Genomic DNA, 27,280 nt, shown 5'->3' on the forward strand with positions numbered 1-27,280 from the left:
AGTGGTGAGTGAGTGGTGAGGAGTGGTGAGGAGTGGGTGGTGTGGGTGAGTGAGTGAGTGGGTGAGTGAGTGAGTGGGTGGGTGGGTGGGTGAGTGAGTGAGTGGGTGGGTGGGTGGGTGAGTGAGTGAGTGGGTGAGTGGGTGGGTGGGTGGGTGAGTGAGTGAGTGGGTGGGTGGGTGAGTGAGTGAGTGGGTGAGTGGGTGAGTGAGTGGGTGGGTGGGTGGGTGAGTGAGTGAGTGGGTGAGTGAGTGGGTGGGTGGGTGAGTGAGTGAGTGGGTGGGTGGGTGAGTGAGTGGGTGGGTAAGTGAGTATGAGTGAGCGGTTTCAGGAAAGGGCGGTCCTGCACAGATGCCATATTTTCTGTCCGTCTACTACAGCAGAGGTGTAGGGAATTCCAGCAAGACCTACATCTCTGCTTTATTGACCTGGTCAAGGCCTATGATACCATCAGTAGGCCTGGGCTCTGGGTCGTTCTTCGTGCTTTTGGAGTACCTGACCCTCTGCTCACGATCATTAAGGACCTTCATGATGGTGAGCGGGCCCGGGTAAAACTACGTGGCCGGGAGTCAGAGCCATTCCCTGTTAACCTTGGGGTGCGACAGGGATGTCCTCTGGCTCCCACATTATTTAACATCTATTTTGACCACGTAGTTTGTGAAGCCTTCAATAGCTGTACCGGGGGAATCTCCATATGGTACAGATATAATGGGAGGCTAATCGATGCCCGGTTGCGGTCAAGGGATGGCTCCCTATTGCTCAACCACGTTATGTATGCTGATGACTTGGTAATAGCTGCTCAGTCAGAGGAGGAGTTGGAGACGCTGCTGCTGAGACTGGAGCGTGCCACTAAGAGGTGGGGCCTTACCATCAGCCCCACCAAAACTAAGCACCTGCCTGGGTATTTTGTACCATCGGACACTCCACCCCCACAACTCCCAATCGGTGATGGGGCAGTTGTGGAGAGAGTGGAGAGTTTCCCATACCTGGGCAGTGTGCTTATGACTGGCTCCAGTTTAACAGCAGAGGTCTCACTCCGAATCAGTCGAGCGGCAATATCTTTTCATCGGTTGCGTAACGCTGTGTGGAAGCTACCTGGTCTGTCGCTCCGCACTAAGCTTCGGGTCTTCTCGGCCACGGTCATTCCCTCCCTTCTCTACGCTTGCGAAACGTGGACCCCCCTAATGGAACACCTTCGCCGGTTAGAAACATTTAGGCTAGCCTGCCTACGATCCATCCTGGGTTTAACCAGACTGGATTGTGTGAGGAGCTCAGAAATCCTTGAAAGATCTGGGCAAGGTCCCATCGGTGAGCTCCTCCGACGGAGAAGGCTGCGATGGCTGGGTCATGTAGCCCGCATGCCCAGCCACCGCATGCCGAAACAGCTTTTGTTCGGCCGGATTGAGGGGGCTAAGCAGGCGCGGCACGGGCTAGAGAAGAGATGGAGTGATGTGGTACAGGAGGACGTGGAGCTGAGTGGACTTGCCGATGACCGGTACCAGCGGTGTCAAGATTGGCCTCTGTGGAGGAGGCTCGTGAAGGATGCTACTGGGCAGTTGGAGGCAGTCGGCCTCCAACAACAACGGAGGGCGGAGGAGCGACGCTCACAACAACGAGCGGAGCGCCGGGTGGCTAAAGCACAGCGGGTTGGCACAGTAGGGGGCACAGGTGGTGCATCAGCCAGTCATCTCAGTCAGTCGACCCGTGGCACCTGGGTCTGCCCTGTGACCTCCTGCCAGCGGGCGTTCGACACTTCACGTGGCCTCAGGGTGCACATAGCCTGGCACAAGCGTCGTGGTGACGTCACCGCCACTTAGTGGTGAATGGCGGTTGTTGTGTATAAGTGAGTGTGTGAGTGTATAAGTGAGTGAGTGTATGAGTGTATGTATAAGTGAGTGAGAGTGTATAAGTGAGTGAGTGTATAAGTGAGTGAGTAAGTGAGTGAGTGTATGAGTGAGTGTATGAGTGTGTATAAGTGAGTGCGTGAGTGTATGAGTGAGTGTATAAGTGAGTGAGAGTGTGAGTGTATAAGTGAGTGTGTGAGTGTATAAGTGAGTGAGTGTATAAGTGAGTGAGTGTATAAGTGAGTGCGTGTATAAGTGAGTGAGTGTGTGAGTGAGTGTATAAGTGAGTGTGTATGAGTGAGTGAGTGTGGGAGTGTGTGTGTGAGTGTATGAGTGAGTGTATGTGAGTGAGTGTATGTGAGTGTGTGTATAAGTGAGTGTGTATGAGTGAGTGAGTGTGTATGAGTGAGTGAGTGTATGAGTGAGTGAGTGTGTAAGTGAGTGTATGACTGAGTGTATAAGTGAGTGTGTGAGTGAGTGTGTGTATAAGTGAGTGTGTGAGTGTATAAGGGAGTGAGAGTATGAGTGAGTGAGTGAGTGTATGAGTGTGTGTATAAGTGAGTGTGTGAGTGAGTATAAGTGAGTGAGTGTATAAGTGTGTGAGTGTATAAGTGATTGAGTGTGTAAGATGAGTGTATGAGTGTGTGTATAAGTGAGTGTGTGAGTGAGTGTATGAGTGAGTGTGTGAGTGTATAAGTGATTGAGTGTGTGAGTGTATGTATAAGTGAGTGAGTGTATGAGTGAGTGTGTAAGTGTGTGTATGAGTGAGTGTATGAGTGAGTGAGTGTATGAGTGTGTGTATAAGTGAGTGAGTGTTTGAGTGAGTGTATGAGTGAGTGTGTGTTGTGTATAAGTGAGTGAGTGTATGAGTGAGTGTATAAGTGAGTGAGTGAGTGTATAAGTGAGTGAGTGTATGAGTGAGTGTGTGTTGTGTATAAGTGAGTGAGTGTATGAGTGAGTGTATAAGTGAGTGAGTGAGTGTATGAGTGAGTGTATAAGTGAGTGAGTGTATAAGTGAGTGAGTGTATAAGTGAGTGTATAAGTGATTGTAACATAAATTCCGGGTGTCTCTCCCCCACCACCCACCCACCCAGCATCCCCACCCTGTGCGCCACCACCACCACAACCACCCACCCCCACCACCCACCGCCTCCACCCCCTCCACCACCACCTCCACCCACCGGCACCACCACCGGCACCACCACCGGCACCACCACCGGCACCACCACCGGCACCACCACCGGCACCACCACCGGCACCGCGTCTGCCCTCATCCCCTCGGCCCACACGGCCTTCGTCAGCGCCTCGGCTTCGCTCGCCGCGTCTCAACACCCGGCACCGCCTCCTCCACCGCCTCCACCGCCACCACCGCCTCCACCGCCTCCACCGCCTCCGCCGCCGCCACCGACGTCGTCCACCACCGTCCCGGCTGCCTCCTCCTCCTCCTCCTCCTCCGCCGGAGCGGCTTCGGTGAATCTCGGCACGCCGGCGAGGCGTCCGGCGGGCGGTGATGGCGGTGTTGGAGGCGGTGGAGGCGGTGTAGGAGGCGGTGGAGGCGGTGGAGGCGGTGGAGGCGGAGGCGGTGGAGGCGGTGAGAGGGCGGGCGGAGAGCAGCAGTTGCCCTCGGTGAGCGACGCTCGGAGCGATCTGCTGGCCGCCATCCGCATGGGTGAGTGGGGTGGGGTGGGGTGGGTGGGGTGGGGTGGGTGGGGTGGGGTGGGTGGGTGGGGTGGGGTGGGTGGGGTGGGGTGGGTGGGTGGGGTGGGTGGGGTGGGGTGAGTGGGTGGGGTGGGTGGTGGTTGTGGTGAGTGGTGGTTGTGGTGAGTGGTGGTGGTGGTGTGTGTATGTGTGGTGGTTGTGGTGAGTGGTGGTTGTGGTGAGTGGTGGTAGTGTGTGTGTGTATGTGTGGTGGTTGTGGTGAGTGGTGGTAGTGTGTGTGTGTGGTGGTTGTGGTGAGTGGTGGTTGTGGTGAGTGGTGGTAGTGTGTGTGTGTGTGTGGTGGTTGTGGTGAGTGGTGGTTGTGGTGAGTGGTGGTAGTGTGTGTGTGTGTGTGGTGGTTGTGGTGAGTGGTGGTAGTGTGTGGTGGTTGTGGTGAGTGGTGGTTGTGGTGAGTGGTGGTAGTGTGTGTGTGTGGTTGTGGTGAGTGGTGGTTGTGGTGAGTGGTGGTAGTGTGTGTGTGTGTGGTGGTTGTGGTGAGTGGTGGTGGTGGTGTGTGTGTGTGGTGGTTGTGGTGAGTGGTGGTTAAGGTGAGTTGTGAGTTAGTTGGTGAGCAGGTGAGTGAGTTCGTGAGTGAATAGGTGAGTGGGTGGGTCAGTTGGTGAGTGGGTGGGTGAGTGAGTTGGTTAGTTCGTGAGTGAATAGGTGAGCAGAGCTGGTGAGTGGGTGGGTGAGTGAGTTCGTGAGTTGGTGAGTGAGTGAGTTGGTGAGTGAGTGAGCTGGTGAGTGAGTGAGCTGGTCAGTAAGCTAGTGAGTGAGTGAGCTGGTGAGTGAGCTGGTGAGTATACTGGTGAGTGAACTGGTGAGTGAGCTGGTGAGTGAACTGGTGAGTGAGTTGGATAGTGAGTGAAATGGTGAGTAAGTGAGCTGGTGAGTGAGTGAGCTGGTGAGTGAGTGAGTGAGCTGGTGAGTGAGTTGGTGAGTGAGTGATCTGGTGAGTGACCTGGTGAGTGATCTGGTGAGTGACCTGGTGAGTGACCTGGTGAGCTACCTGGTGAGTGACCTGGTGAGTGAACTGGTGAGTGATCTGGTGGGCGACCTGGTGAGTGAGTGATCTGGTGAGATGGTGAACTGGTGAGTGACCTGGTGAGTGATCTGGTGAGTGAGCTGGTGAGTGATCTGGTGATTTGGTGAGCTACCTGGTGAGTGAGTGATCTGGTGAGATGGTGAACTGGTGAGTGACTTGGTGAGTGACCTGGTGAGTGACCTGGTGAGTGACCTGGTGAGTGACCTGGTGAGTGATCTGGTGAGTGACCTGGTGAGTGAACTGGTGAGTGAGTGACCTGGTGAGTGACCTGGTGAGTGACTTGGTGAGTGACCTGGTGAGTGACCTGGTGAGTGATCTGGTGAGTGAACTGGTGAGTGACCTGGTGAGTGAACTGGTGAGTGACCTGGTGAGCGATCTGGTGAGTGATCTGGTGAGTGAACTGGTGAGCGATCTGGTGAGTGATCTGGTGAGTGATCTGGTGAGTGATCTGGTGAGTGACCTGGTGAGTGACCTGGTGAGTGATCTGGTGAGTGACCTGGTGAGTGATCTGGTGAGATGGTGAACTGGTGAGATGATGAACTGGTGAGTGGCCTGGTGAGTGAGTGATCTGGTGAGATGGTGAACTGGTGAACTGGTGAGTGAGCTGGTGAGTGAACTGGTGAGTGAGCTGGATAGTGAGTGACCTGGTGAGTGAGTGAGCTGGTGAGTGAGTGATCTGGTGAGATGGTGAACTGGTGAGTGACCTGGTGAGTGATCTGGTGAGTGAGCTGGTGAGTGATCTGGTGATTTGGTGAGCTACCTGGTGAGTGAGTGATCTGGTGAGATGGTGAACTGGTGAGTGACTTGGTGAGTGACCTGGTGAGTGACCTGGTGAGTGACCTGGTGAGTGATCTGGTGAGTGACCTGGTGAGTGATCTGGTGAGTGACCTGGTGAGTGAACTGGTGAGTGACCTGGTGAGTGATCTGGTGAGTGACCTGGTGAGTGATCTGGTGAGTGACCTGGTGAGTGATCTGGTGAGTGACCTGGTGAGTGAACTGGTGAGTGACCTGGTGAGTGACCTGGTGAGTGATCTGGTGAGTGAACTGGTGAGTGAACTGGTGAGTGACCTGGTGAGTGATCTGGTGAGATGGTGAACTGGTGAGATGGTGAACTGGTGAGTGGCCTGGTGAGTGAGTGATCTGGTGAGATGGTGAACTGGTGAACTGGTGAGTGAGCTGGTGAGTGAACTGGTGAGTGAGCTGGATAGTGAGTGACCCGGTGAGTGAGTGAGCTGGTGAGTGAGTGATCTGGTGAGATGGTGAACTGGTGAGTGACCTGGTGAGTGATCTGGTGAGTGAGCTGGTGAGTGATCTGGTGATTTGGTGAGCTACCTGGTGAGTGAGTGATCTGGTGAGATGGTGAACTGGTGAGTGACTTGGTGAGTGACCTGGTGAGTGACCTGGTGAGTGATCTGGTGAGTGACCTGGTGAGTGATCTGGTGAGTGACCTGGTGAGTGAACTGGTGAGTGACCTGGTGAGTGATCTGGTGAGTGACCTGGTGAGTGATCTGGTGAGTGACCTGGTGAGTGATCTGGTGAGTGACCTGGTGAGTGAACTGGTTAGTGACCTGGTGAGTGACCTGGTGAGTGATCTGGTGAGTGAACTGGTGAGTGAACTGGTGAGTGAACTGGTGAGTGACCTGGTGAGTGAACTGGTGAGTGACCTGGTGAGTGATCTGGTGAGCGCCCTGGTGAGTGACCTGGTGAGTGATCTGGTGAGTGAACTGGTGAGTGAACTGGTGAGTGACCTGGTGAGTGAACTGGTGAGTGACCTGGTGAGCAATCTGGTGAGTGACCTGGTGAGTGATCTGGTGAGTGAACTGGTGAGCGATCTGGTGAGTGATCTGGTGAGTGATCTGGTGAGTGATCTGGTGAGTGACCTGGTGAGTGATCTGGTGAGTGACCTGGTGAGTGATCTGGTGAGATGGTGAACTGGTGAGTGGCCTGGTGAGTGAGTGATCTGGTGAGATGGTGAACTGGTGAACTGGTGAGTGAGCTGGTGAGTGAACTGGTGAGTGAGCTGGATAGTGAGTGACCTGGTGAGTGAGTGAGCTGGTGAGTGAGTGATCTGGTGAGATGGTGAACTGGTGAGTGACCTGGTGAGTGATCTGGTGAGTGAGCTGGTGAGTGATCTGGTGATTTGGTGAGCTACCTGGTGAGTGAGTGATCTGGTGAGATGGTGAACTGGTGAGTGACTTGGTGAGTGACCTGGTGAGTGACCTGGTGAGTGAACTGGTGAGTGAACTGGTGAGTGAACTGGTGAGTGAACTGGTGAGTGACCTGGTGAGTGATCTGGTGAGTGACCTGGTGAGTGATCTGGTGAGTGACCTGGTGAGTGAACTGGTGAGTGACCTGGTGAGCGATCTGGTGAGTGACCTGGTGAGTGAACTGGTGAGTGACCTGGTGAGTGAACTGGTGAGTGACCTGGTGAGTGATCTGGTGAGTGACCTGGTGAGTGAACTGGTGAGTGACCTGGTGAGTGATCTGGTGAGTGACCTGGTGAGTGATCTGGTGAGTGACCTGGTGAGTGATCTGGTGAGTGACCTGGTGAGTGAACTGGTGAGTGACCTGGTGAGTGACCTGGTGAGTGATCTGGTGAGTGAACTGGTGAGTGAACTGGTGAGTGACCTGGTGAGTGATCTGGTGAGATGGTGAACTGGTGAGATGGTGAACTGGTGAGTGGCCTGGTGAGTGAGTGATCTGGTGAGATGGTGAACTGGTGAACTGGTGAGTGAGCTGGTGAGTGAACTGGTGAGTGAGCTGGATAGTGAGTGACCTGGTGAGTGAGTGAGCTGGTGAGTGAGTGATCTGGTGAGATGGTGAACTGGTGAGTGACCTGGTGAGTGATCTGGTGAGTGAGCTGGTGAGTGATCTGGTGATTTGGTGAGCTACCTGGTGAGTGAGTGATCTGGTGAGATGGTGAACTGGTGAGTGACTTGGTGAGTGACCTGGTGAGTGACCTGGTGAGTGACCTGGTGAGTGACCTGGTGAGTGATCTGGTGAGTGACCTGGTGAGTGAACTGGTGAGTGACCTGGTGAGTGATCTGGTGAGTGACCTGGTGAGTGATCTGGTGAGTGACCTGGTGAGTGATCTGGTGAGTGACCTGGTGAGTGAACTGGTTAGTGACCTGGTGAGTGACCTGGTGAGTGATCTGGTGAGTGAACTGGTGAGTGAACTGGTGAGTAAACTGGTGAGTGACCTGGTGAGTGAACTGGTGAGTGATCTGGTGAGCGCCCTGGTGAGTGACCTGGTGAGTGATCTGGTGAGTGAACTGGTGAGTGAACTGGTGAGTGACCTGGTGAGTGAACTGGTGAGTGACCTGGTGAGCAATCTGGTGAGTGACCTGGTGAGTGATCTGGTGAGTGAACTGGTGAGCGATCTGGTGAGTGATCTGGTGAGTGATCTGGTGAGTGATCTGGTGAGTGACCTGGTGAGTGATCTGGTGAGTGACCTGGTGAGTGATCTGGTGAGATGGTGAACTGGTGAGTGGCCTGGTGAGTGAGTGATCTGGTGAGATGGTGAACTGGTGAACTGGTGAGTGAGCTGGTGAGTGAGCTGGATAGTGAGTGACCTGGTGAGTGAGTGAGCTGGTGAGTGAGTGATCTGGTGAGATGGTGAACTGGTGAGTGACCTGGTGAGTGATCTGGTGAGTGAGCTGGTGAGTGATCTGGTGATTTGGTGAGCTACCTGGTGAGTGAGTGATCTGGTGAGATGGTGAACTGGTGAGTGACTTGGTGAGTGACCTGGTGAGTGACCTGGTGAGTGAACTGGTGAGTGAACTGGTGAGTGAACTGGTGAGTGAACTGGTGAGTGACCTGGTGAGTGATCTGGTGAGTGACCTGGTGAGTGATCTGGTGAGTGACCTGGTGAGTGAACTGGTGAGTGACCTGGTGAGCGATCTGGTGAGTGACCTGGTGAGTGAACTGGTGAGTGACCTGGTGAGTGAACTGGTGAGTGACCTGGTGAGTGAACTGGTGAGTGACCTGGTGAGCTGGTGAGTGACCTGGTGAGTGATCTGGTGAGTGACCTGGTGAGCTGGTGAGTGACCTGGTGAGTGATCTGGTGAGTGACCTGGTGAGTGACCTGATGAGCTGGTGAGTGATCTGGTGAGTGATCTGGTGAGTGATCTGGTGAGTGACCTGGTGAGTGAACTGGTGAGTGACCTGGTGAGTGACCTGGTGAGTGATCTGGTGAGTGAACTGGTGAGTGATCTGGTGAGTGAACTGGTGAGTGAACTGGTGAGTGACCTGGTGAGCGAACTGGTGAGTGACCTGGTGAGTGATCTGGTGAGCGCCCTGGTGAGCGTCTCCCCCTCCCCCCCAGGTATCCAGCTACGCAAGGTGCAGGAGCTGCGTGAGTTGGAGGCTCACCGCCGAGACCCCGGCGCCAACGACGTCGCCACCATCCTGAGCCGACGCATCGCCGTGGAATACAGCGACTCGGACGACGACTCCGAGTTGGACAACGACGAGTGGTCCGACTGAGGAGACAGACAGGCGACTGAGCAGACAGACAGGCAACAGAGCAGAGACGGGCGACTCGGACGACGACTCCGAGTTGGACAACGACGAGTGGTCCGACTGAGGAGACAGACAGGCGACTGAGCAGACAGACAGGCAACAGAGCAGAGACGGGCGACTCGGACGACGACTCCGAGTTGGACAACGACGAGTGGTCCGACTGAGGAGACAGACAGGCGACAGAGCAGACAGACAGGCAACAGAGCAGACAGACGGGCGACTCGGACGACGACTCCGAGTTGGACAACGACGAGTGGTCCGACTGAGCAGACAGACAGGCGACTGAGCAGACAGACAGGCAACAGAGCAGAGACGGGCGACTGAGCACAGACGGGCGACTCGGACGACGACTCCGAGTTGGACAACGACGAGTGGTCCGACTGAGGAGACAGGCAACAGAGCAGACAGACAGGCAACAGAGCAGACGGGCGACTCGGACGACGACTCCGAGTTGGACAACGACGAGTGGTCCGACTGAGGAGACAGACAGGCGACAGAGCAGACAGACAGGCAACAGAGCAGACAGACAGGCAACAGAGCAGAGACGGGCGACTGAGCACAGACGGGCGACTCGGACGACGACTCCGAGTTGAACAACGACGAGTGGTCCGACTGAGCAGACAGACAGGCGACTGAGCAGACAGACAGGCGACAGAGCAGAGACGGGCGACTGAGCACAGACGGGCGACTCGGACGACGACTCCGAGTTGGACAACGACGAGTGGTCCGACTGAGCAGACAGACAGGCGACTGAGCAGACAGACAGGCGACAGAGCAGAGACGGGCGACTGAGCACAGACGGGCGACTCGGACGACGACTCCGAGTTGGACAACGACGAGTGGTCCGACTGAGGAGACAGACAGGCGACTGAGCAGACAGACAGGCAACAGAGCAGAGACGGGCGACTCGGACGACGACTCCGAGTTGGACAACGACGAGTGGTCCGACTGAGGAGACAGACAGGCAACAGAGCAGACAGACAGGCAACAGAGCAGACAGACAGGCAACAGAGCAGAGACGGGCGACTGAGCACAGACGGGCGACTCGGACGACGACTCCGAGTTGGACAACGACGAGTGGTCCGACTGAGGAGACAGACAGGCGACAGAGCAGACAGACAGGCAACAGAGCAGAGACGGGCGACTGAGCACAGACGGGCGACTCGGACGACGACTCCGAGTTGGACAACGACGAGTGGTCCGACTGAGGAGACAGACAGGCAACAGAGCAGACAGACAGGCAACAGAGCAGACAGACGGGCGACTCGGACGACGACTCCGAGTTGGACAACGACGAGTGGTCCGACTGAGGAGACAGACAGGCAACAGAGCAGACAGACAGGCAACAGAGCAGACGGGCGACTCGGATGACGACTCCGAGTTGGACAACGACGAGTGGTCCGACTGAGCAGACAGACAGGCAACAGAGCAGACAGACAGGCAACAGAGCAGACGGGCGACTCGGACGACGACTCCGAGTTGGACAACGACGAGTGGTCCGACTGAGGAGACAGACAGGCAACAGAGCAGACAGACAGGCAACAGAGCAGACGGGCGACTCGGACGACGACTCCGAGTTGGACAACGACGAGTGGTCCGACTGAGGAGACAGACAGGCGACTGAGCAGCCAGACAGGCAACAGAGCAGACAGACAGGCAACAGAGCAGAAGGGCGACTGAGCACAGACGGGCGACTCGGACGACGACTCCGAGTTGGACAACGACGAGTGGTCCGACTGAGGAGACAGACAGGCGACTGAGCAGACAGACAACAGAGCAGACAGACAACAGAGCAGACAGACAGGCAACAGAGCAGACTGACAACAGAGCAGACGGGCGACTCGGACGACGACTCCGAGTTGGACAACGACGAGTGGTCCGACTGAGGAGACAGACAGGCGACTGAGCAGCCAGACAGGCAACAGAGCAGAGACGGGCGACTGAGCACAGACGGGCGACTCGGACGACGACTCCGAGTTGGACAACGACGAGTGGTCCGACTGAGGAGACAGACAGGCAACAGAGCAGACGGGCGACTGAGCACAGACGGGCGACTCGGACGACGACTCCGAGTTGGACAACGACGAGTGGTCCGACTGAGGAGACAGACAGGCGACAGAGCAGACAGACAGGCAACAGAGCAGAGACGGGCGACTGAGCACAGACGGGCGACTCGGACGACGACTCCGAATTGGACAACGACGAGTGGTCCGACTGAGGAGACAGACAGGCAACAGAGCAGACGGGCGACTGAGCACAGACGGGCGACTCGGACGACGACTCCGAGTTGGACAACGACGAGTGGTCCGACTGAGCAGACAGACAGGCGACAGAGCAGACAGACAGGCAACAGAGCAGAGACGGGCGACTGAGCACAAACGGGCGACTCGGACGACGACTCCGAGTTGGACAACGACGAGTGGTCCGACTGAGCAGACAGACAGGCAACAGAGCAGACGGGCGACTCGGACGACGACTCCGAGTTGGATAACGACGAGTGGTCCGACTGAGGAGACAGACAGGCAACAGAGCAGACAGACAACAGAGCAGACGGGCGACTGAGCAGATGTCTGACTAAGCAGACAGACGGGCGACTGAGCAGACAGACAGGCAACAGAGCAGACTGACAACAGAGCAGACGGGCGACTCGGACGACGACTCCGAGTTGGACAATGACGAGTGGTCCGACTGAGCAGACAGGCAACAGAGCAGAGACGGGCGACTCGGACGACGACTCCGAGTTGGACAACGACGAGTGGTCCGACTGAGGAGACAGACAGGCGACTGAGCAGACAGACAACAGAGCAGACGGGCGACTGAGCAGATGTCTGACTGAGCAGACAGATGGGCGACTGAGCAGACAGACAGGCAACAGAGCAGACTGACAACAGAGCAGACGGGCGACTCGGACGAAGACTCCGAGTTGGACAACGACGAGTGGTCCGACTGAGCAGACAGACAGGCGACTGAGCAGACAGACAGGCAACAGAGCAGACAGGCAACAGAACAGACGGGCGACTCGGACGACGACTCCGAGTTGGACAACGACGAGTGGTCCGACTGAGCAGACAGACAGGCAACTGAGCAGACAGACAGGCAACAGAGCAGACAGGCAACAGAACAGACGGGCGACTCGGACGACGACTCCGAGTTGGACAACGACGAGTGGTCCGACTGAGCAGACAGACAGGCAACAGAGCAGACAGACAACAGAGCAGACGGGCGACTGAGCAGATGTCTGACTGAGCAGACAGATGGGCGACTGAGCAGACAGACAGGCAACAGAGCAGACAGACAACAGAGCAGACGGGCGACTCGGACGACGACTCCGAGTTGGACAACGACGAGTGGTCCGACTGAGGAGACAGACAGGCAACAGAGCAGACAGGCAACAGAGCAGACGGGCGACTCGGACGACGACTCCAAGTTGGACAACGACGAGTGGTCCGACTGAGGAGACAGACAGGCAACAGAGCAGACAGACAGGCAACAGAGCAGACAGACGGGCGACTCGGACGACGACTCCGAGTTGGACAACGACGAGTGGTCCGACTGAGGAGACAGACAGGCAACAGAGCAGACAGACAGGCAACAGAGCAGACAGGCGACTCGGACGACGACTCCGAGTTGGACAACGACGAGTGGTCCGACTGAGCAGACAGACAGGCAACAGAGCAGACAGACAGGCGACTGACGGGCGACTCGGACGACGACTCCGAGTTGGACAACGACGAGTGGTCCGACTGACGGGCGACTCGGACGACGACTCCGAGTTGGACAACGACGAGTGGTCCGACTGAGGAGACAGACAGGCAACAGAGCAGAAGGGCGACAGAGCACAGACGGGCGACTCGGACGACGACTCCAAGTTGGACAACGACGAGTGGTCCGACTGAGCAGACAGACAGGCAACAGAGCAGACAGACAGGCGACTCGGACGACGACTCCGAGTTGGACAACGACGAGTGGTCCGACTGACGGGCGACTCGGACGACGACTCCGAGTTGGACAACGACGAGTGGTCCGACTGAGCAGACAGACAGGCAACAGAGCAGACGGGCGACTCGGACAACGACTCCGAGTTGGACAACGACGAGTGGTCCGACTGAGGAGACAGACAGGCAACAGAGCAGACAGACAACAGAGCAGACGGGCGACTGAGCAGATGTCTGACTGAGCAGACAGACGGGCGACTGAGCAGACAGACAGGCAACAGAGCAGACTGACAACAGAGCAGACAGGCGACTCGGACGACGACTCCGAGTTGGACAACGACGAGTGGTCCGACTGAGCAGACAGGCAACAGAGCAGAGACGGGCGACTCGGACGACGACTCCGAGTTGGACAACGACGAGTGGTCCAACTGAGCAGACAGACAGGCGACTGAGCAGACAGACAACAGAGCAGACGGGCGACTCGGACGACGACTCCGAGTTGGACAACGACGAGTGGTCCAACTGAGCAGACAGACAGGCGACTGAGCAGACAGACAACAGAGCAGACGGGCGACTCGGACGACGACTCCGAGTTGGACAACGACGAGTGGTCCGACTGAGCAGACAGACAGGCGACTGAGCAGACAGACAACAGAGCAGACGGGCGACTGAGCAGATGTCTGACTGAGCAGACAGATGGGCGACTGAGCAGACAGACAGGCAACAGAGCAGACTGACAACAGAGCAGACGGGCGACTCGGACGACGACTCCGAGTTGGACAACGACGAGTGGTCCGACTGAGCAGACAGACAGGCAACAGAGCAGACAGACGGGCGACTCGGACGACGACTCCGAGTTGGACAACGACGAGTGGTCCGACTGAGGAGACAGACAGGCAACAGAGCAGACAGACAGGCGACTGACGGGCGACTCGGACGACGACTCCGAGTTGGACAACGACAAGTGGTCCGACTGAGGAGACAGACAGGCAACAGAGCAGACAGACAACAGAGCAGACGGGCGACTCGGACGACGACTCCGAGTTGGACAACGACGAGTGGTCCGACTGAGGAGACAGACAGGCAACAGAGCAGACAGACAACAGAGCAGACGGGCGACTCGGACGACGACTCCGAGTTGGACAACGACGAGTGGTCCGACTCAGGAGACAGACAGGCAACAGAGCAGACGGGCGACTCGGACGACGACTCCGAGTTGGACAACGACGAGTGGTCCGACTGAGGAGACAGACAGGCAACAGAGCAGACAGACAGACAGACGGACGACTCGGACGACGACTCCGAGTTGGACAACGACGAGTGGTCCGACTGAGCACACAGACAGGCAACAGAGCAGACAGACAGGCGACTGATGGGCGACTCGGACGACGACTCCGAGTTGGACAATGACGAGTGGTCCGACTGAGCACACAGACAGGCGACTGAGCAGACAGACAACAGAGCAGACGGGCGACTCGGACGACGACTCCGAGTTGGATAACGACGAGTGGTCCGACTGAGCACACAGACAGGCAACTGAGCAGACAGGCAACAGAGCAGACAGACAACAGAGCAGACGGGCGACTCGGACGACGACTCCGAGTTGGACAACGACGAGTGGTCCGACTGAGCAGACAGACAGGCGACTGAGCAGACAGACAACAGAGCAGACGGGCGACTGAGCAGATGTCTGACTGAGCAGACAGATGGGCGACTGAGCAGACAGACAGGCGACAGAGCAGACAGACAACAGAGCAGACGGGCGACTCGGACGACGACTCCGAGTTGGACAACGACGAGTGGTCCGACTGACGGGCGACTCGGACGACGACTCCGAGTTGGACAACGACGAGTGGTCCGACTGAGCACACAGACGTCTGACTGAGCAGACGGACGACAGAGCAGACGGAAGGGCGACGGAGCACAGACGGACGACTGAGCAGACGGGCGACTGAGCACAGACGGAAGGGCGACTGAGCAGACGGGCGACTAACGGACGACGGAGCAGAGACGGACGACTGAGCAGACGGACGACTAACGGACGACTGAGCACAGACGGACGACTGAGCAGACATCTGATTGAGCAGAGACGCTACAGGCGGAGAGAGACAGAGTGAGAGAGAGAGAGAGACAGAGACCGACGGACATGGAGACATGCAGGCAGACACTAACCCTGACCCACCCCCCCCCTGTAACCCTCTTGACACTACAGACACGTTTACTTGTCACTTCTTTCGCTAAAGTCACGTAGAAAGAGAGACACTACACACAAAGTTGTTGTTGTTGTTGCGATGCTGGAACACATTCCGGGCGTTTTGCTGAGCCCAGATGTCGCCTTAGGCCCAGGCAAGCCAGGCTGTCTGAGGCCTTAGGCCCAGGCAAGCCAGGCTCTAGGCCTTAGGCCCAGGCAAACCAGGCTGTCTGAGGCCTTAGGCCCAGGCAAGCCAGGCTCTCTCCAGGCCTTAGGCCCAGGCAAGCCAGGCTCTAGGCCTTAGGCCCAGGCAAGCCAGGCTCTAGGCCTTAGGCCCAGGCAAGCCAGGCTGTCTGCGGCCTTAGGCCCAGGCAAGCCAGGCTCTAGGCCTTAGGCCCAGGCAAGCCAGGCTGTCTGCGGCCTTAGGCCCAGGCAAGCCAGGCTCTAGGCCTTAGGCCCAGGCAAGCCAGGCTCTCTCTAGGCCTAGAACAACAAAAGGAACATCGGGTTTACAGGCCGCTGTTTGTTAAAGGCGGAGGTGGCGGCCTCGCCTGCCTGGATTCTCCTCGCTGCCTAAGGCCTAGAGAGCCAGGCTCTCTAGGCCTTAGGCCTGGCTTGGGAGCCTGGTTCCATAGGCCTTAGGCCCAGGACAGCCAGGCTCTCTCAGGCCTTAGGCCCAGGCAAGTCAGGCTCTCTGAGGCCTTAGGCCCAGGCAAGCCAGGCTCTCTTGAGGCCTTGGGCCCAGGCAAGCCAGGCTCTCTCAGGCCTTAGGCCCAGGCAAGCCAGGCTCTCTAGGCCTAGAACAAAAGGAACATCGGGTTTCCAGGCCACTGTTAAAGGCAGAGGTGGTGGCCTCGCCTGCCTGGATTCTCGCTGCCTTGGGCCCGGGACAGCCTGGCTCCATAGGCCTTAGGCCTGGCTTGGGAGCCTAGTTCCATAGGCCTTAGGCCTGGCTTGGGAGCCTGGTTCCATAGGCCTTAGGCCCAGGACAGCCAGGCTCTCTCTAGGCCTTAGGCCCAGGCAAGCCAGGCCTTAGGCCCAGGCAAGCCAGGCCTTAGGCCCGGGACAGCCTGGTTACATAGGCCTTAGGCCCAGGACAGCCAGGCGCTCTAGGCCTTAGGCCCAGGCAAGCCAGGCTCTTTAGGCCTTAGGCCCAGGAGAGCCTGGTTCCATAGGCCTTAGGCAAGCCAGGCTCTCTAGGCCTTAGGTCCAGGAAAGCCTGGCTCTCTAGGCCTTAGGCCCAGGAGAGCCAGGCTCTCTAGGCCTTAGGCCCATGAAAGCCTGGCTCTCAGCCTTAAGCCTAGGAAAGCCTGGGTCTCTAGGCCTTAGGCCTAGGAAAGCCTGGCTCCTCTCGACCTAAGGTCTCATCAAAGCCTGGGTCTCTAGGCCTTAAGCCTAGGAAAGCCTGGCTCTCTAGGCCTTAGGCCGAGAGAGCAAGGCTTTCCTAGGCCTAAGGGCTAGAGAGCCAGGCTCTCCTAGGCTTAAGGCTGAGCGAGCCAGGCTTTTATGGGCCTAGAGAGCCTGGTTTTCCTAGGCCTAAGGCCTAGGAAAGCCAGGCTCTCTAGGCCTGGCTCTCTCGTCTCGTATTTGCCGTCTAATGTGCCGAGTATCCTCGCATAGGCATCGCTGGTTATGGCCGGGTTTCTATAGGGCCACTTGATGTTATTAACTTGTAATAGTTCACATTGGCGGTGATCGTGTAGCGTTATTGTAACCTTGGGCGTGTGGGGAGTGGCTGGGGCACGCGTACAAACCTACACCCCCCTCTCTGTGTGTGCCACGGTGCCGGCAGCCTTCATAGACGCTGCTACTCGCTACTACTGACAGCCCCTTGCCCCTACAGCCCTGCTAGAGGCTACCTGGGGGAGCTTTGCCTGTGTCTGTGTCACAGCAATTGCCCCTATAGCCTGCTAGAGGCTACCTGGGGGAGCTTTGGCTGTGTCTGTGTCACTACACTTGCCCCTACAGCCTGCTAGAGGCTACCTGGGGGAGCTTTGGCTGTGTCTGTGTCACTACACTTGCCCCTACAGCCTGCTAGAGGCTACCTGGGGAAGCTTTGTCTGTGTCTGTGTAACAGCCCCTTGCCCCTACAGCCCTGCTAGAGGCTACCTGGGGGAGCTTTGTGTGTGTGTCACTACACTTGCCCCTACAGCCTGCTAGAGGCTACCTGGGGGAGCTTTGTCACTGTGTGTGTAACAGCACTTGCCCCTACAGCCTGCTAGAGGCTACCTGGGTGAGCTTTGCCTGTGTTTGAGTCACTACACTTGCCCCTACAGCCCTGCTAGAGGCTACCTGGGGGAGCTTTGTCTGTGTGTGTCACTACACTTGTCCCTACAGCCTGCTAGAGGCTACCTGGGGGAGCTTTGTAGTTGTAGTAGTGTGTGCTGATTGTCGCGGGCCGTTCGGCGATTCATTGAGCCCCTCCCTCCTCTCTTAGCAACTGTGAAGTTAGTTAGTTATAAAATAATAATTAATTTAACAAATGTAGCGCCCTGCGCTGTGGTTACCCCTATGGTACAGTGCGGGACAGTAGTTACCTCGGTACAGTGCGAGACAGCTAGCCCCGAGGTACAGTGCGGGACAGTGGTTGCCTCGGTACAGTGCGGGGCGGTTGTTAACCCGACGTACAGTGCGGGACAGTGGTCGCCTCGGTACAGTGCGACGCGGTAGTTAGCCCCGCGGTACAGTGTGGTACAGTAGTTACCTCGATACAGTGCGGTACAGTAGCTAGCCCCCGAGGTACAGTGCGGGACAGTAGTTACCTCGGTACAGTGCGATAAGTTGTTTACCCGAGGTACAGTACGGGACGGTGGTTGACCCGAGGTACAGTGTGGTACAGTAGTTACCTCGGTACAGTGCGATACAGTAGCTAGCCCCCGAGGTACAGTGCGGCACAGTTGTTGCCTCGGTACAGTGCGACACAGTAGTTAGCCCGATGTACAGTGCGGTAGTTGCCGAGGTACAGTGCGGGACAGTGGTTAGCCCGAGGTACAGTGCGGGGCAGTAGCTAGCCCGTGGTACAGTGCGGGACAGTAGCTAGCCCGTGGTACCGTGCGGGACAGTTGTTAGCCCCGAGGTACAGTGCGTTAGCTGCGGTTGCCTAGGAAACACCGCGCTCGGGTGGTTAACCTGCTACAGTGCCCTTAGGTGGTTAACTTTCGTACAGTACACTCCGGAACGGGGGGGCGTGGCACAGCGGTTACCATGGTTACCTTGGTACAGTGCGGTGTACAGTGTGGGCGCGCACTGCGGGGGGCGTTGCCAAAGCACCTGACGAGGTCGTAACCATGGCAACGGGACTGGTAGCCATGGCGATAGACACTGGAAAAGCAACATTTCCATGGCAACGCGTGAACAGATTGGTCACCATGGTAACACACTGGTTGCGGTGGTTACGTGCTGGGTGTTGCCGCTGGTTGCCATGGTGATGGGTCCGGGTGTTTGATCCGTATCTTGACTGTAGTCCGGCTACAACCACCACGACTACAACCACCACCACAACTACAACCGCCACCACTACAACCATCACCACCACCCCTACAATCACCACAACCACCACAATCACTACAACCACCACAATCACCACCACCACTACAATCACCACCACCACCACAATCACCACCACCCCTACAATGACCACCCCTACAACCACCACAATCACCACCACCACAATCACTACAACCACCACAATCACCACCACCACTACAGCCACAACTACAAACACTACAATCACCACACTGCAACCACTACAACAACCACACAACCACCACTCCTACAACCACCACCACTACAACCACCACTCCTACAACCATCACAATAAACACCACTACAACCACCAATACAACCACCACCACTCCTACAACCACCACTACAACCACCACTACAACCACCACCACTCCTACAACCACCACTACAACCACCACTACAACCACCACCACTCCTACAACCACCACTACAACCACCACCACTCCTACAACCACCACTACAACCACTCCTACAACCACCACCACTCCTACAACCACCACCACTACCACCACTACAACCATCACAATAAACACCACTACAACCACCACTACAACCACCACTCCTACCACCACAACCACCACTCCTACAACCACCACCACAACCACCACTCTCCGTGTGTCTGTGCTACTGAACACAACCCGCCAGCAGTGGTTGTGATTGCTGTGGTGGTTGTAGTGGTGGTTGTGATTGCTGTGGTGGTTGTAGTGGTGGTTGTGATTGTAGTGGTGGTTGTGATTGTAGTGGTGGTGGTTGTAGTGGTGGTTGTGATTGCAGTGGTTGTGTTGTTGTGATGTGAGTGTAATGGTTGCTACAGGTTATTGTGGTTGTAGTAGTTGTGGTAGTTGTTGTTGTGGTGGTGTCGTTATAATTGTCATAGTTGTGGCGGTGGTTGTAGTGGTCGTGGTGTAGTTGTGGCTGTAGTAGTTGTGGTTGTAGTAGTAGTAGTGATGTAATTGTGGTTGTTGTAGTAGTTGTGGTTGTTGCAGTAGTTGTGGTGTAGTTGTGGTTGTAGTCAACAATAAAAAATAAAATATTAAACGCTCCATTGGCTGCAGTTGTGGTTTACACAGACAAAGCTCCCCCAGGTAGCCTCTAACAGGCTGTAGGGGCAAGTGCTGTTACACACACAGACAAAGCTCCCCCAGGTAGCCTCTAGCAGGGCTGTAGGGGCAAGTGCTGTTACACACACAGACAAAGCTCCCCCAGGTAGCCTCTAGCAGGGCTGTAGGGGCAAGTGCTGTTACACACACACAGACAAAGCTCCCCCAGGTAGCCTCTAGCAGGGCTGTAGGGGCAAGTGCTGTTACACACAGACACAGACAAAGCTCCCCCAGGTAGCCTCTAGCAGGGCTGTAGGGGCAAGTGCTGTTACACACACAGACAAAGCTCCCCCAGGTAGCCTCTAGCAGGGCTGTAGGGGCAAGTGCTGTTACACACACAGACACAGCTCCCCCAGGTAGCCTCTATCAGGGCTGTAGGGGCAAGTGCTGTTACACACACACAGACAAAGCTCCCCCAGGTAGCCTCTAGCAGGCTGTAGGGGCAAGTGCTGTTACACACACACAGACAAAGCTCCCCCAGGTAGCCTCTAGCAGGGCTGTAGGGGCAAGTGCTGTTACACACACAGACAAAGCTCCCCCAGGTAGCCTCAAGCAGGGCTGTAGGGGCAAGTGCTGTTACACACACAGACAAAGCTCCCCCAGGTAGCCTCTAGCAGGCTGTAGGGGCAAGTGCTGTTACACACACAAAGCTCCCCCAGGTAGCCTCTAGCAGGGCTGTAGGGGCAAGTGCTGTTACACACACAGACAAAGCTCCCCCAGGTAGCCTCTAGCAGGGCTGTAGGGGCAAGTGCTGTTACACACACAAAGCTCCCCCAGGTAGCCTCTAGCAGGGCTGTAGGGGCAAGTGCTGTTACACACACACAGACAAAGCTCCCCCAGGTAACCTCTAGCAGGCTGTAGGGGCAAGTGCTGTTACACACACAAAGCTCCCCCAGGTAGCCTCTAGCAGGGCTGTAGGGGCAAGTGCTGTTACACACACAGACAAAGCTCCCCCAGGTAGCCTCTAGCAGGGCTGTAGGGGCAAGTGCTGTTACACACACAAAGCTCCCCCAGGTAGCCTCTAGCAGGGCTGTAGGGGCAAGTGCTGTTACACACACACAGACAAAGCTCCCCCAGGTAGCCTCTAGCAGGGCTGTAGGGGCAAGTGCTGTTACACACACACAGACAAAGCTCCCCCAGGTAGCCTCTAGCAGGGCTGTAGGGGCAAGTGCTGTTACACAGAGACAAAGCTCCCCCAGGTAGCCTCTAGCAGGGCTGTAGGGGCAAGTGCTGTTACACAGAGACAAAGCTCCCCCAGGTAGCCTCTAGCAGGGCTGTAGGGGTAAGTGCTGTTACACAGAGACAAAGCTCCCCCAGGTAGCCTCTAGCAGGGCTGTAGGGGCAAGTGCTTTTACACACACAGACAAAGCTCCCCCAGGTAGCCTCTAGCAGGGCTGTAGGGGCAAGTGCTGTTACACACACAGACAAAGCTCCCCCAGGTAGCCTCTAGCAGGGCTGTAGGGGCAAGTGCTGTTACACACAGAGACAAAGCTCCCCCAGGTAGCCTCTAGAATGGCTGTAGGGGCAAGTGCTGTTACACACACAGACAAAGCTCCCCCAGGTAGCCTCTAGCAGGGCTGTAGGGGCAAGTGCTGTTACACACACACAGACAAAGCTCCCCCAGGTAGCCTCTAGAAGGGCTGTAGGGGCAAGTGCTGTTACACACACAGACAAAGCTCCCCCAGGTAGCCTCTAGCAGGCTGTAGGGGCAAGTGCTGTTACACACACAGACAAAGCTCCCCCAGGTAGCCTCTAGCAGGGCTGTAGGGGCAAGTGCTGTTACACACACAGACAATGCTCCCCCAGGTAGCCTCTAGCAGGGCTGTAGGGGCAAGTGCTGTTACACACACACACACAGACAAAGCTACCCCAGGTAGCCTCTAGCAGGGCTGTAGGGGCAAGTGCTGTTACACACACACAGACAAAGCTCCCCCAGGTAGCCTCTGGCAGGCTGTAGGGGCAAGTGTAGTGACACACACACAGACAAAGCTCCCCCAGGTAGCCTCTAGCAGGGCTGTAGGGGCAAATGCTGTTACACACACACAGACAAAGTTCCCCCAGGTAGCCTCTAGCAGGGCTGTAGGGGCAAGTGCTGTTACACACACACAGGCAAAGCTCCCTCAGGTAGCCTCTAGCAGGCTGTAGGGGCAAGTGCTGTTACACACACAGAGACAAAGCTCCCCCAGGTAGCCTCTAGCAGGCTGTAGGGGCAAGTGCTGTTACACACACAGACAAAGCTCCCCCAGGTAGCCTCTAGCAGGGCTGTAGGGGCAAGTGCTGTTACACACACAGACAAAGCTCCCCCAGGTAGCCTCTAGCAGGGCTGTAGGGGCAAGTGCTGTTACACACACACAGACAAAACTCCCCCAGGTAGCCTCTAGCAGGCTGTAGGGGCAAGTGCAGTGTTACACACACAGACAAAGCTCCCCCAGGTAGCCTCTAGCAGGGCTGTAGGGGCAAGTGCTGTTACACACACACACACAAAGCTCCCCCAGGTAGCCTCTAGCAGGGCTGTAGGGGCAAGTGCTGTTACACACACACAGACAAAGCTCCCCCAGGTAGCCTCTAGCAGGCTGTAGGGGCAAGTGCTGTTACACACACAAAGCTCCCCCAGGTAGCCTCTAGCAGGGCTGTAGGGGCAAGTGCTGTTACACACACAGACAAAGCTCCCCCAGGTAGCCTCTAGCAGGGCTGTAGGGGCAAGTGCTGTTACACACACAAAGCTCCCCCAGGTAGCCTCTAGCAGGGCTGTAGGGGCAAGTGCTGTTACACACACACAGACAAAGCTCCCCCAGGTAGCCTCTAGCAGGGCTGTAGGGGCAAGTGCTGTTACACACACACAGACAAAGCTCCCCCAGGTAGCCTCTAGCAGGGCTGTAGGGGCAAGTGCTGTTACACAGAGACAAAGCTCCCCCAGGTAGCCTCTAGCAGGGCTGTAGGGGCAAGTGCTGTTACACAGAGACAAAGCTCCCCCAGGTAGCCTCTAGCAGGGCTGTAGGGGCAAGTGCTGTTACACAGAGACAAAGCTCCCCCAGGTAGCCTCTAGCAGGGCTGTAGGGGCAAGTGCTTTTACACACACAGACAAAGCTCCCCCAGGTAGCCTCTAGCAGGGCTGTAGGGGCAAGTGCTGTTACACACACAGACAAAGCTCCCCCAGGTAGCCTCTAGCAGGGCTGTAGGGGCAAGTGCTGTTACACACAGAGACAAAGCTCCCCCAGGTAGCCTCTAGAATGGCTGTAGGGGCAAGTGCTGTTACACACACAGACAAAGCTCCCCCAGGTAGCCTCTAGCAGGGCTGTAGGGGCAAGTGCTGTTACACACACACAGACAAAGCTCCCCCAGGTAGCCTCTAGAAGGGCTGTAGGGGCAAGTGCTGTTACACACACAGACAAAGCTCCCCCAGGTAGCCTCTAGCAGGCTGTAGGGGCAAGTGCTGTTACACACACAGACAAAGCTCCCCCAGGTAGCCTCTAGCAGGCTGTAGGGGCAAGTGCTGTTACACACACAGACAATGCTCCCCCAGGTAGCCTCTAGCAGGGCTGTAGGGGCAAGTGCTGTTACACACACACACACAGACAAAGCTACCCCAGGTAGCCTCTAGCAGGGCTGTAGGGGCAAGTGCTGTTACACACACACAGACAAAGCTCCCCCAGGTAGCCTCTGGCAGGCTGTAGGGGCAAGTGTAGTGACACACACACAGACAAAGCTCCCCCAGGTAGCCTCTAGCAGGGCTGTAGGGGCAAATGCTGTTACACACACACAGACAAAGTTCCCCCAGGTAGCCTCTAGCAGGGCTGTAGGGGCAAGTGCTGTTACACACACACAGGCAAAGCTCCCTCAGGTAGCCTCTAGCAGGCTGTAGGGGCAAGTGCTGTTACACACACAGAGACAAAGCTCCCCCAGGTAGCCTCTAGCAGGCTGTAGGGGCAAGTGCTGTTACACACACAGACAAAGCTCCCCCAGGTAGCCTCTAGCAGGGCTGTAGGGGCAAGTGCTGTTACACACACAGACAAAGCTCCCCCAGGTAGCCTCTAGCAGGGCTGTAGGGGCAAGTGCTGTTACACACACACAGACAAAACTCCCCCAGGTAGCCTCTAGCAGGCTGTAGGGGCAAGTGCAGTGTTACACACACAGACAAAGCTCCCCCAGGTAGCCTCTAGCAGGGCTGTAGGGGCAAGTGCTGTTACACACACACAGACAAAGTTCCCCCAGGTAGCCTCTAGCAGGGCTGTAGGGGCAAGTGCTGTTACACACACACAGGCAAAGCTCCCTCAGGTAGCCTCTAGCAGGCTGTAGGGGCAAGTGCTGTTACACACACAGAGACAAAGCTCCCCCAGGTAGCCTCTAGCAGGCTGTAGGGGCAAGTGTTGTTACACACACAGACAAAGCTCCCCCAGGTAGCCTCTAGCAGAGCTGTAGGGGCAAGTGCTGTTACACACACACAGACAAAGCTCCTCCAGGTAGCCTCTAGCAGGCTGTAGGGGCAAGTGCTGTTACACACACAGACAAAGCTCCCCCAGGTAGCCTCTAGCAGGCTGTAGGGGCAAGTGCTGTTACACACACAAACAAAGCTCCCCCAGGTAGCCTCTAGCAGGACTGTAGGGGCAAGTGCTGTTACACACACACAGACAAAGCTCCCCCAGGTAGCCTCTAGCAGGGCTGTAGGGGCAAGTGCTCTTGGGTGGAGTTGATGGCTGGGGTCGGTGGATGGAGTTGGTGGGTGGAGTAGTGGGTGGAGTAGTGGGTGGGTGTGTGGAGTAGTGGGTGGGTGGAGTTGGTGGGTGGAGTAGTGGGTGGGTAGAGTAGTGGGTGGGTGGAGTTGGTGGGTGGAGTAGTGGGTGGGTGGAGTAGTGGGTGGGTGGAGTAGTGGGTGGGTAGAGTTGGTGGGTGGAGTAGTGGGTGGAGTAGTGGGTGGGTGGAGTTGATGGGTGGGTGGAGTTGGTGGCGTAGTGGGTGGGTGGAGTAGTGGGTGGGTGGAGTTGGTGGAGTAGTGGCTTGGTGGGTGGAGTTGGTGGGATGGATTTGGTGGGTGGAGTTGGTGGGTGGAGTAGTGGGTGGGTTGGTGGGTGGAGTTGGTGGGTGGGTTGGTGGAGTAGTGGGTAGATTAGTGGGTGGAGTAGTGGCTTGGTGGGTGGAGTTGGTGGGTGGAGTAGTGGGTGGGTGGAGTTGGTGGTTGGAGTAGTGGGTGGAGTAGTGGGTGGGTGGAGTAGTGGGTGGGTGGAGTTGGTGGGTGGAGTAGTGGGTGGGTGGAGTAGTGGGTGGGTGGAGTAGTGGGTGGGTAGAGTTGGTGGGTGGAGTAGTGGGTGGAGTAGTGGGTGGGTGGAGTTGATGGGTGGGTGGAGTTGGTGGCGTAGTGGGTGGGTGGAGTAGTGGGTGGGTGGAGTTGGTGGAGTAGTGGCTTGGTGGGTGGAGTTGGTGGGATGGATTTGGTGGGTGGAGTTGGTGGGTGGAGTAGTGGGTGGGTTGGTGGGTGGAGTTGGTGGGTGGGTTGGTGGAGTAGTGGGTAGATTAGTGGGTGGAGTAGTGGCTTGGTGGGTGGAGTTGGTGGGTGGAGTAGTGGGTGGGTGGAGTTGGTGGTTGGAGTAGTGGGTGGAGTAGTGGGTGGGTGGAGTCGTGGGTGGAGTTGGTGGGTGGGTGGAGTTGGTGGGTGGAGTAGTGGGTGGAGTTGGTGGTTGGAGTAGTGGGTGGAGTAGTGGGTGGGTGGAGTCGTGGGTGGAGTTGGTGGGTGGAGTTGGTGGGTGGAGTAGTGGGTGGAGTTGGTGGGTGGAGTAGTGGGTGGAGTTGGTGGGTGGAGTAGTGGGTGGAGTAGTAGGTGGAGTTGGTGGGATGGAGTTGGTGGGTGGAGTAGTGGGTGGAGTAGTGGCTGGGTGGGTGGAGTTTGTGGGTGGAGTAGTGGGTGGAGTTGGTGGGTGGAGTAGTGGGTGGAGTAGTGGGTGGGTGGAGTAGTGGGTGGGTGGAGTTGGTGGGTGGAGTAGTGGGTGGGTGGAGTAGTGGGTGGGTGGAGTAGTGGGTGGGTGGAGTAGTGGGTGGGTATAGTTGGTGGGTGGAGTTGGTGGCGTAGTGGGTGGGTGGAGTAGTGGGTGGGTGGAGTTGGTGGAGTAGTGGCTTGGTGGGTGGAGTTGGTGGGATGGATTTGGTGGGTGGAGTAGTGGGTGGAGTTGGTGGGTGGAGTAGTGGGTGGGTTGGTGGGTGGAGTTGGTGGGTGGGTTGGTGGAGTAGTGGGTAGATTAGTGGGTGCAGTAGTGGCTTGGTGGGTGGAGTTGGTGGGTGGAGTAGTGGGTGGGTGGAGTTGGTGGGTGGAGTTGGTGGGTGGAGTTGGTGGTTGGAGTAGTGGGTGGAGTAGTGGGTGGGTGGAGTCGTGGGTGGAGTTGGTGGGTGGGTGGAGTTGGTGGGTGGAGTAGTGGGTGGAGTTGGTGGTTGGAGTAGTGGGTGGAGTAGTGGGTGGGTGGAGTCGTGGGTGGACTTGGTGGGTGGAGTAGTGGGTGGAGTTGGTGGGTGGAGTAGTGGGAGGAGTTGGTGGGTGGAGTAGTGGGTGGAGTAGTGGGTGGAGTAGTAGGTGGAGTTGGTGGGATGGAGTTGGTGGGTGGAGTAGTGGGTGGAGTAGTGGCTGGGTGGGTGGAGTTGGTGGGTGGAGTAGTGGGTGGAGTAGTGGGTGGAGTTGGTGGGTGGAGTAGTAATTGGAGTAGTGGGTGGAGTCGTGTGTGGAGTTGGTGGGTGGAGTAGTGGGTGGAGTAGTGGGTGGAGTAGTAGGTGGAGTTGGTGAGATGGAGTTGGTGGGTGGAGTAGTGGCTGGGTGGGTGGAGTTGTTGGGTGGAGTAGTGGGTGGAGTTGGTGGTTGGAGTAGTGGGTGGAGTTGGTGGGTGGAGTAGTGGGTGGGTGGAGTAGTGGGTGGAGTTGGTGGGATGGAGTTGGTGGGTGGAGTAGTGGGTGGAGTTGGTGGGTGGAGTTGGTGGGTGGAGTTGGTGGGTGGGTTGGTGGAGTAGTGGGTAGATTAGTGGGTGGAGTAGTGGCTTGGTGGGTGGAGTAGTGGGTGGAGTTGGTGGGTGGAGTAGTGGGTGGGTTGGTGGGTGGAGTAGTGGCTTGGTGGGTGGAGTAGTGGGTGGAGTTGGTGGGTGGAGTAGTGGGTGGAGTAGTGGCTTGGTGGGTGGAGTAGTTGGAGTAGTGGGTGGGTTGGTGGGATGGAGTTGGTGGGTGGAGTAGTGGGTGGGTTGAGTAGTGGGTGGAGTAGTGGCTTAGTGGGTGGAGTAGTGGGTGGAGTAGTGGGTGGAGTAGTGTGTGGAGTAGTTGGTGGAGTAGTGGGTGGGTTGGTGGGTGGAGTAGTGGGTGGGTGGTGTCGTGGGTGGAGTTGGTGGGTGGAGTAGTGGATGGAGTTGGTGGGTAGAGTAGTGGGTGGGTGGAGTAGTGGGTGGAGTAGTGGGTGGAG

General features: G+C 56.9%; 1 protein-coding gene and 3 long non-coding RNA genes across 4 annotated transcripts in view; 3 read left to right on the plus strand and 1 right to left on the minus strand.

Annotated features, from left to right (window-relative positions):
- The window catches only part of LOC142923318 (uncharacterized), a 33,811-nt gene extending 16,131 nt beyond the window's left edge, over positions 1 to 17,680 (minus strand). The window contains exons 1-2 of the long non-coding RNA XR_012940682.1: positions 17,585 to 17,680; positions 17,342 to 17,524 (exon numbers count right to left, since the gene is read on the minus strand). This is a non-coding gene — a long non-coding RNA (uncharacterized LOC142923318). The remainder of the gene's footprint in view (positions 1 to 17,341; positions 17,525 to 17,584) is intronic.
- Positions 1 to 19,800, plus strand: part of LOC142923316 (uncharacterized) — a 32,811-nt gene extending 13,011 nt beyond the window's left edge. The window contains exon 2 of the long non-coding RNA XR_012940680.1: positions 16,774 to 19,800. This is a non-coding gene — a long non-coding RNA (uncharacterized LOC142923316). The remainder of the gene's footprint in view (positions 1 to 16,773) is intronic.
- Positions 1 to 19,800, plus strand: part of LOC142923319 (uncharacterized) — a 20,838-nt gene extending 1,038 nt beyond the window's left edge. The window contains exons 2-3 of the mRNA XM_076064380.1: positions 2,937 to 3,511; positions 8,910 to 19,800. Coding sequence (XP_075920495.1) covers positions 2,937 to 3,511; positions 8,910 to 9,070 — 736 coding nt within the window. The 3' untranslated portion in view covers positions 9,071 to 19,800. The remainder of the gene's footprint in view (positions 1 to 2,936; positions 3,512 to 8,909) is intronic.
- LOC142923317 (uncharacterized) overlaps positions 1 to 21,524 on the plus strand; it is a 35,278-nt gene extending 13,754 nt beyond the window's left edge. Inside the window, exon 3 of the long non-coding RNA XR_012940681.1 lies at positions 20,461 to 21,524. This is a non-coding gene — a long non-coding RNA (uncharacterized LOC142923317). The remainder of the gene's footprint in view (positions 1 to 20,460) is intronic.
- Positions 21,525 to 27,280: the final 5,756 nt, after the last annotated feature.

Source organism: Petromyzon marinus, unplaced genomic scaffold (genome assembly GCF_048934315.1).
Source record: "Petromyzon marinus isolate PM22_M1 ecotype Great Lakes invasive population unplaced genomic scaffold, UKy_Petmar_22M1.pri1.0 PM_Scaffold_415, whole genome shotgun sequence".
Lineage (NCBI taxonomy): Eukaryota > Metazoa > Chordata > Hyperoartia > Petromyzontiformes > Petromyzontidae > Petromyzon > Petromyzon marinus.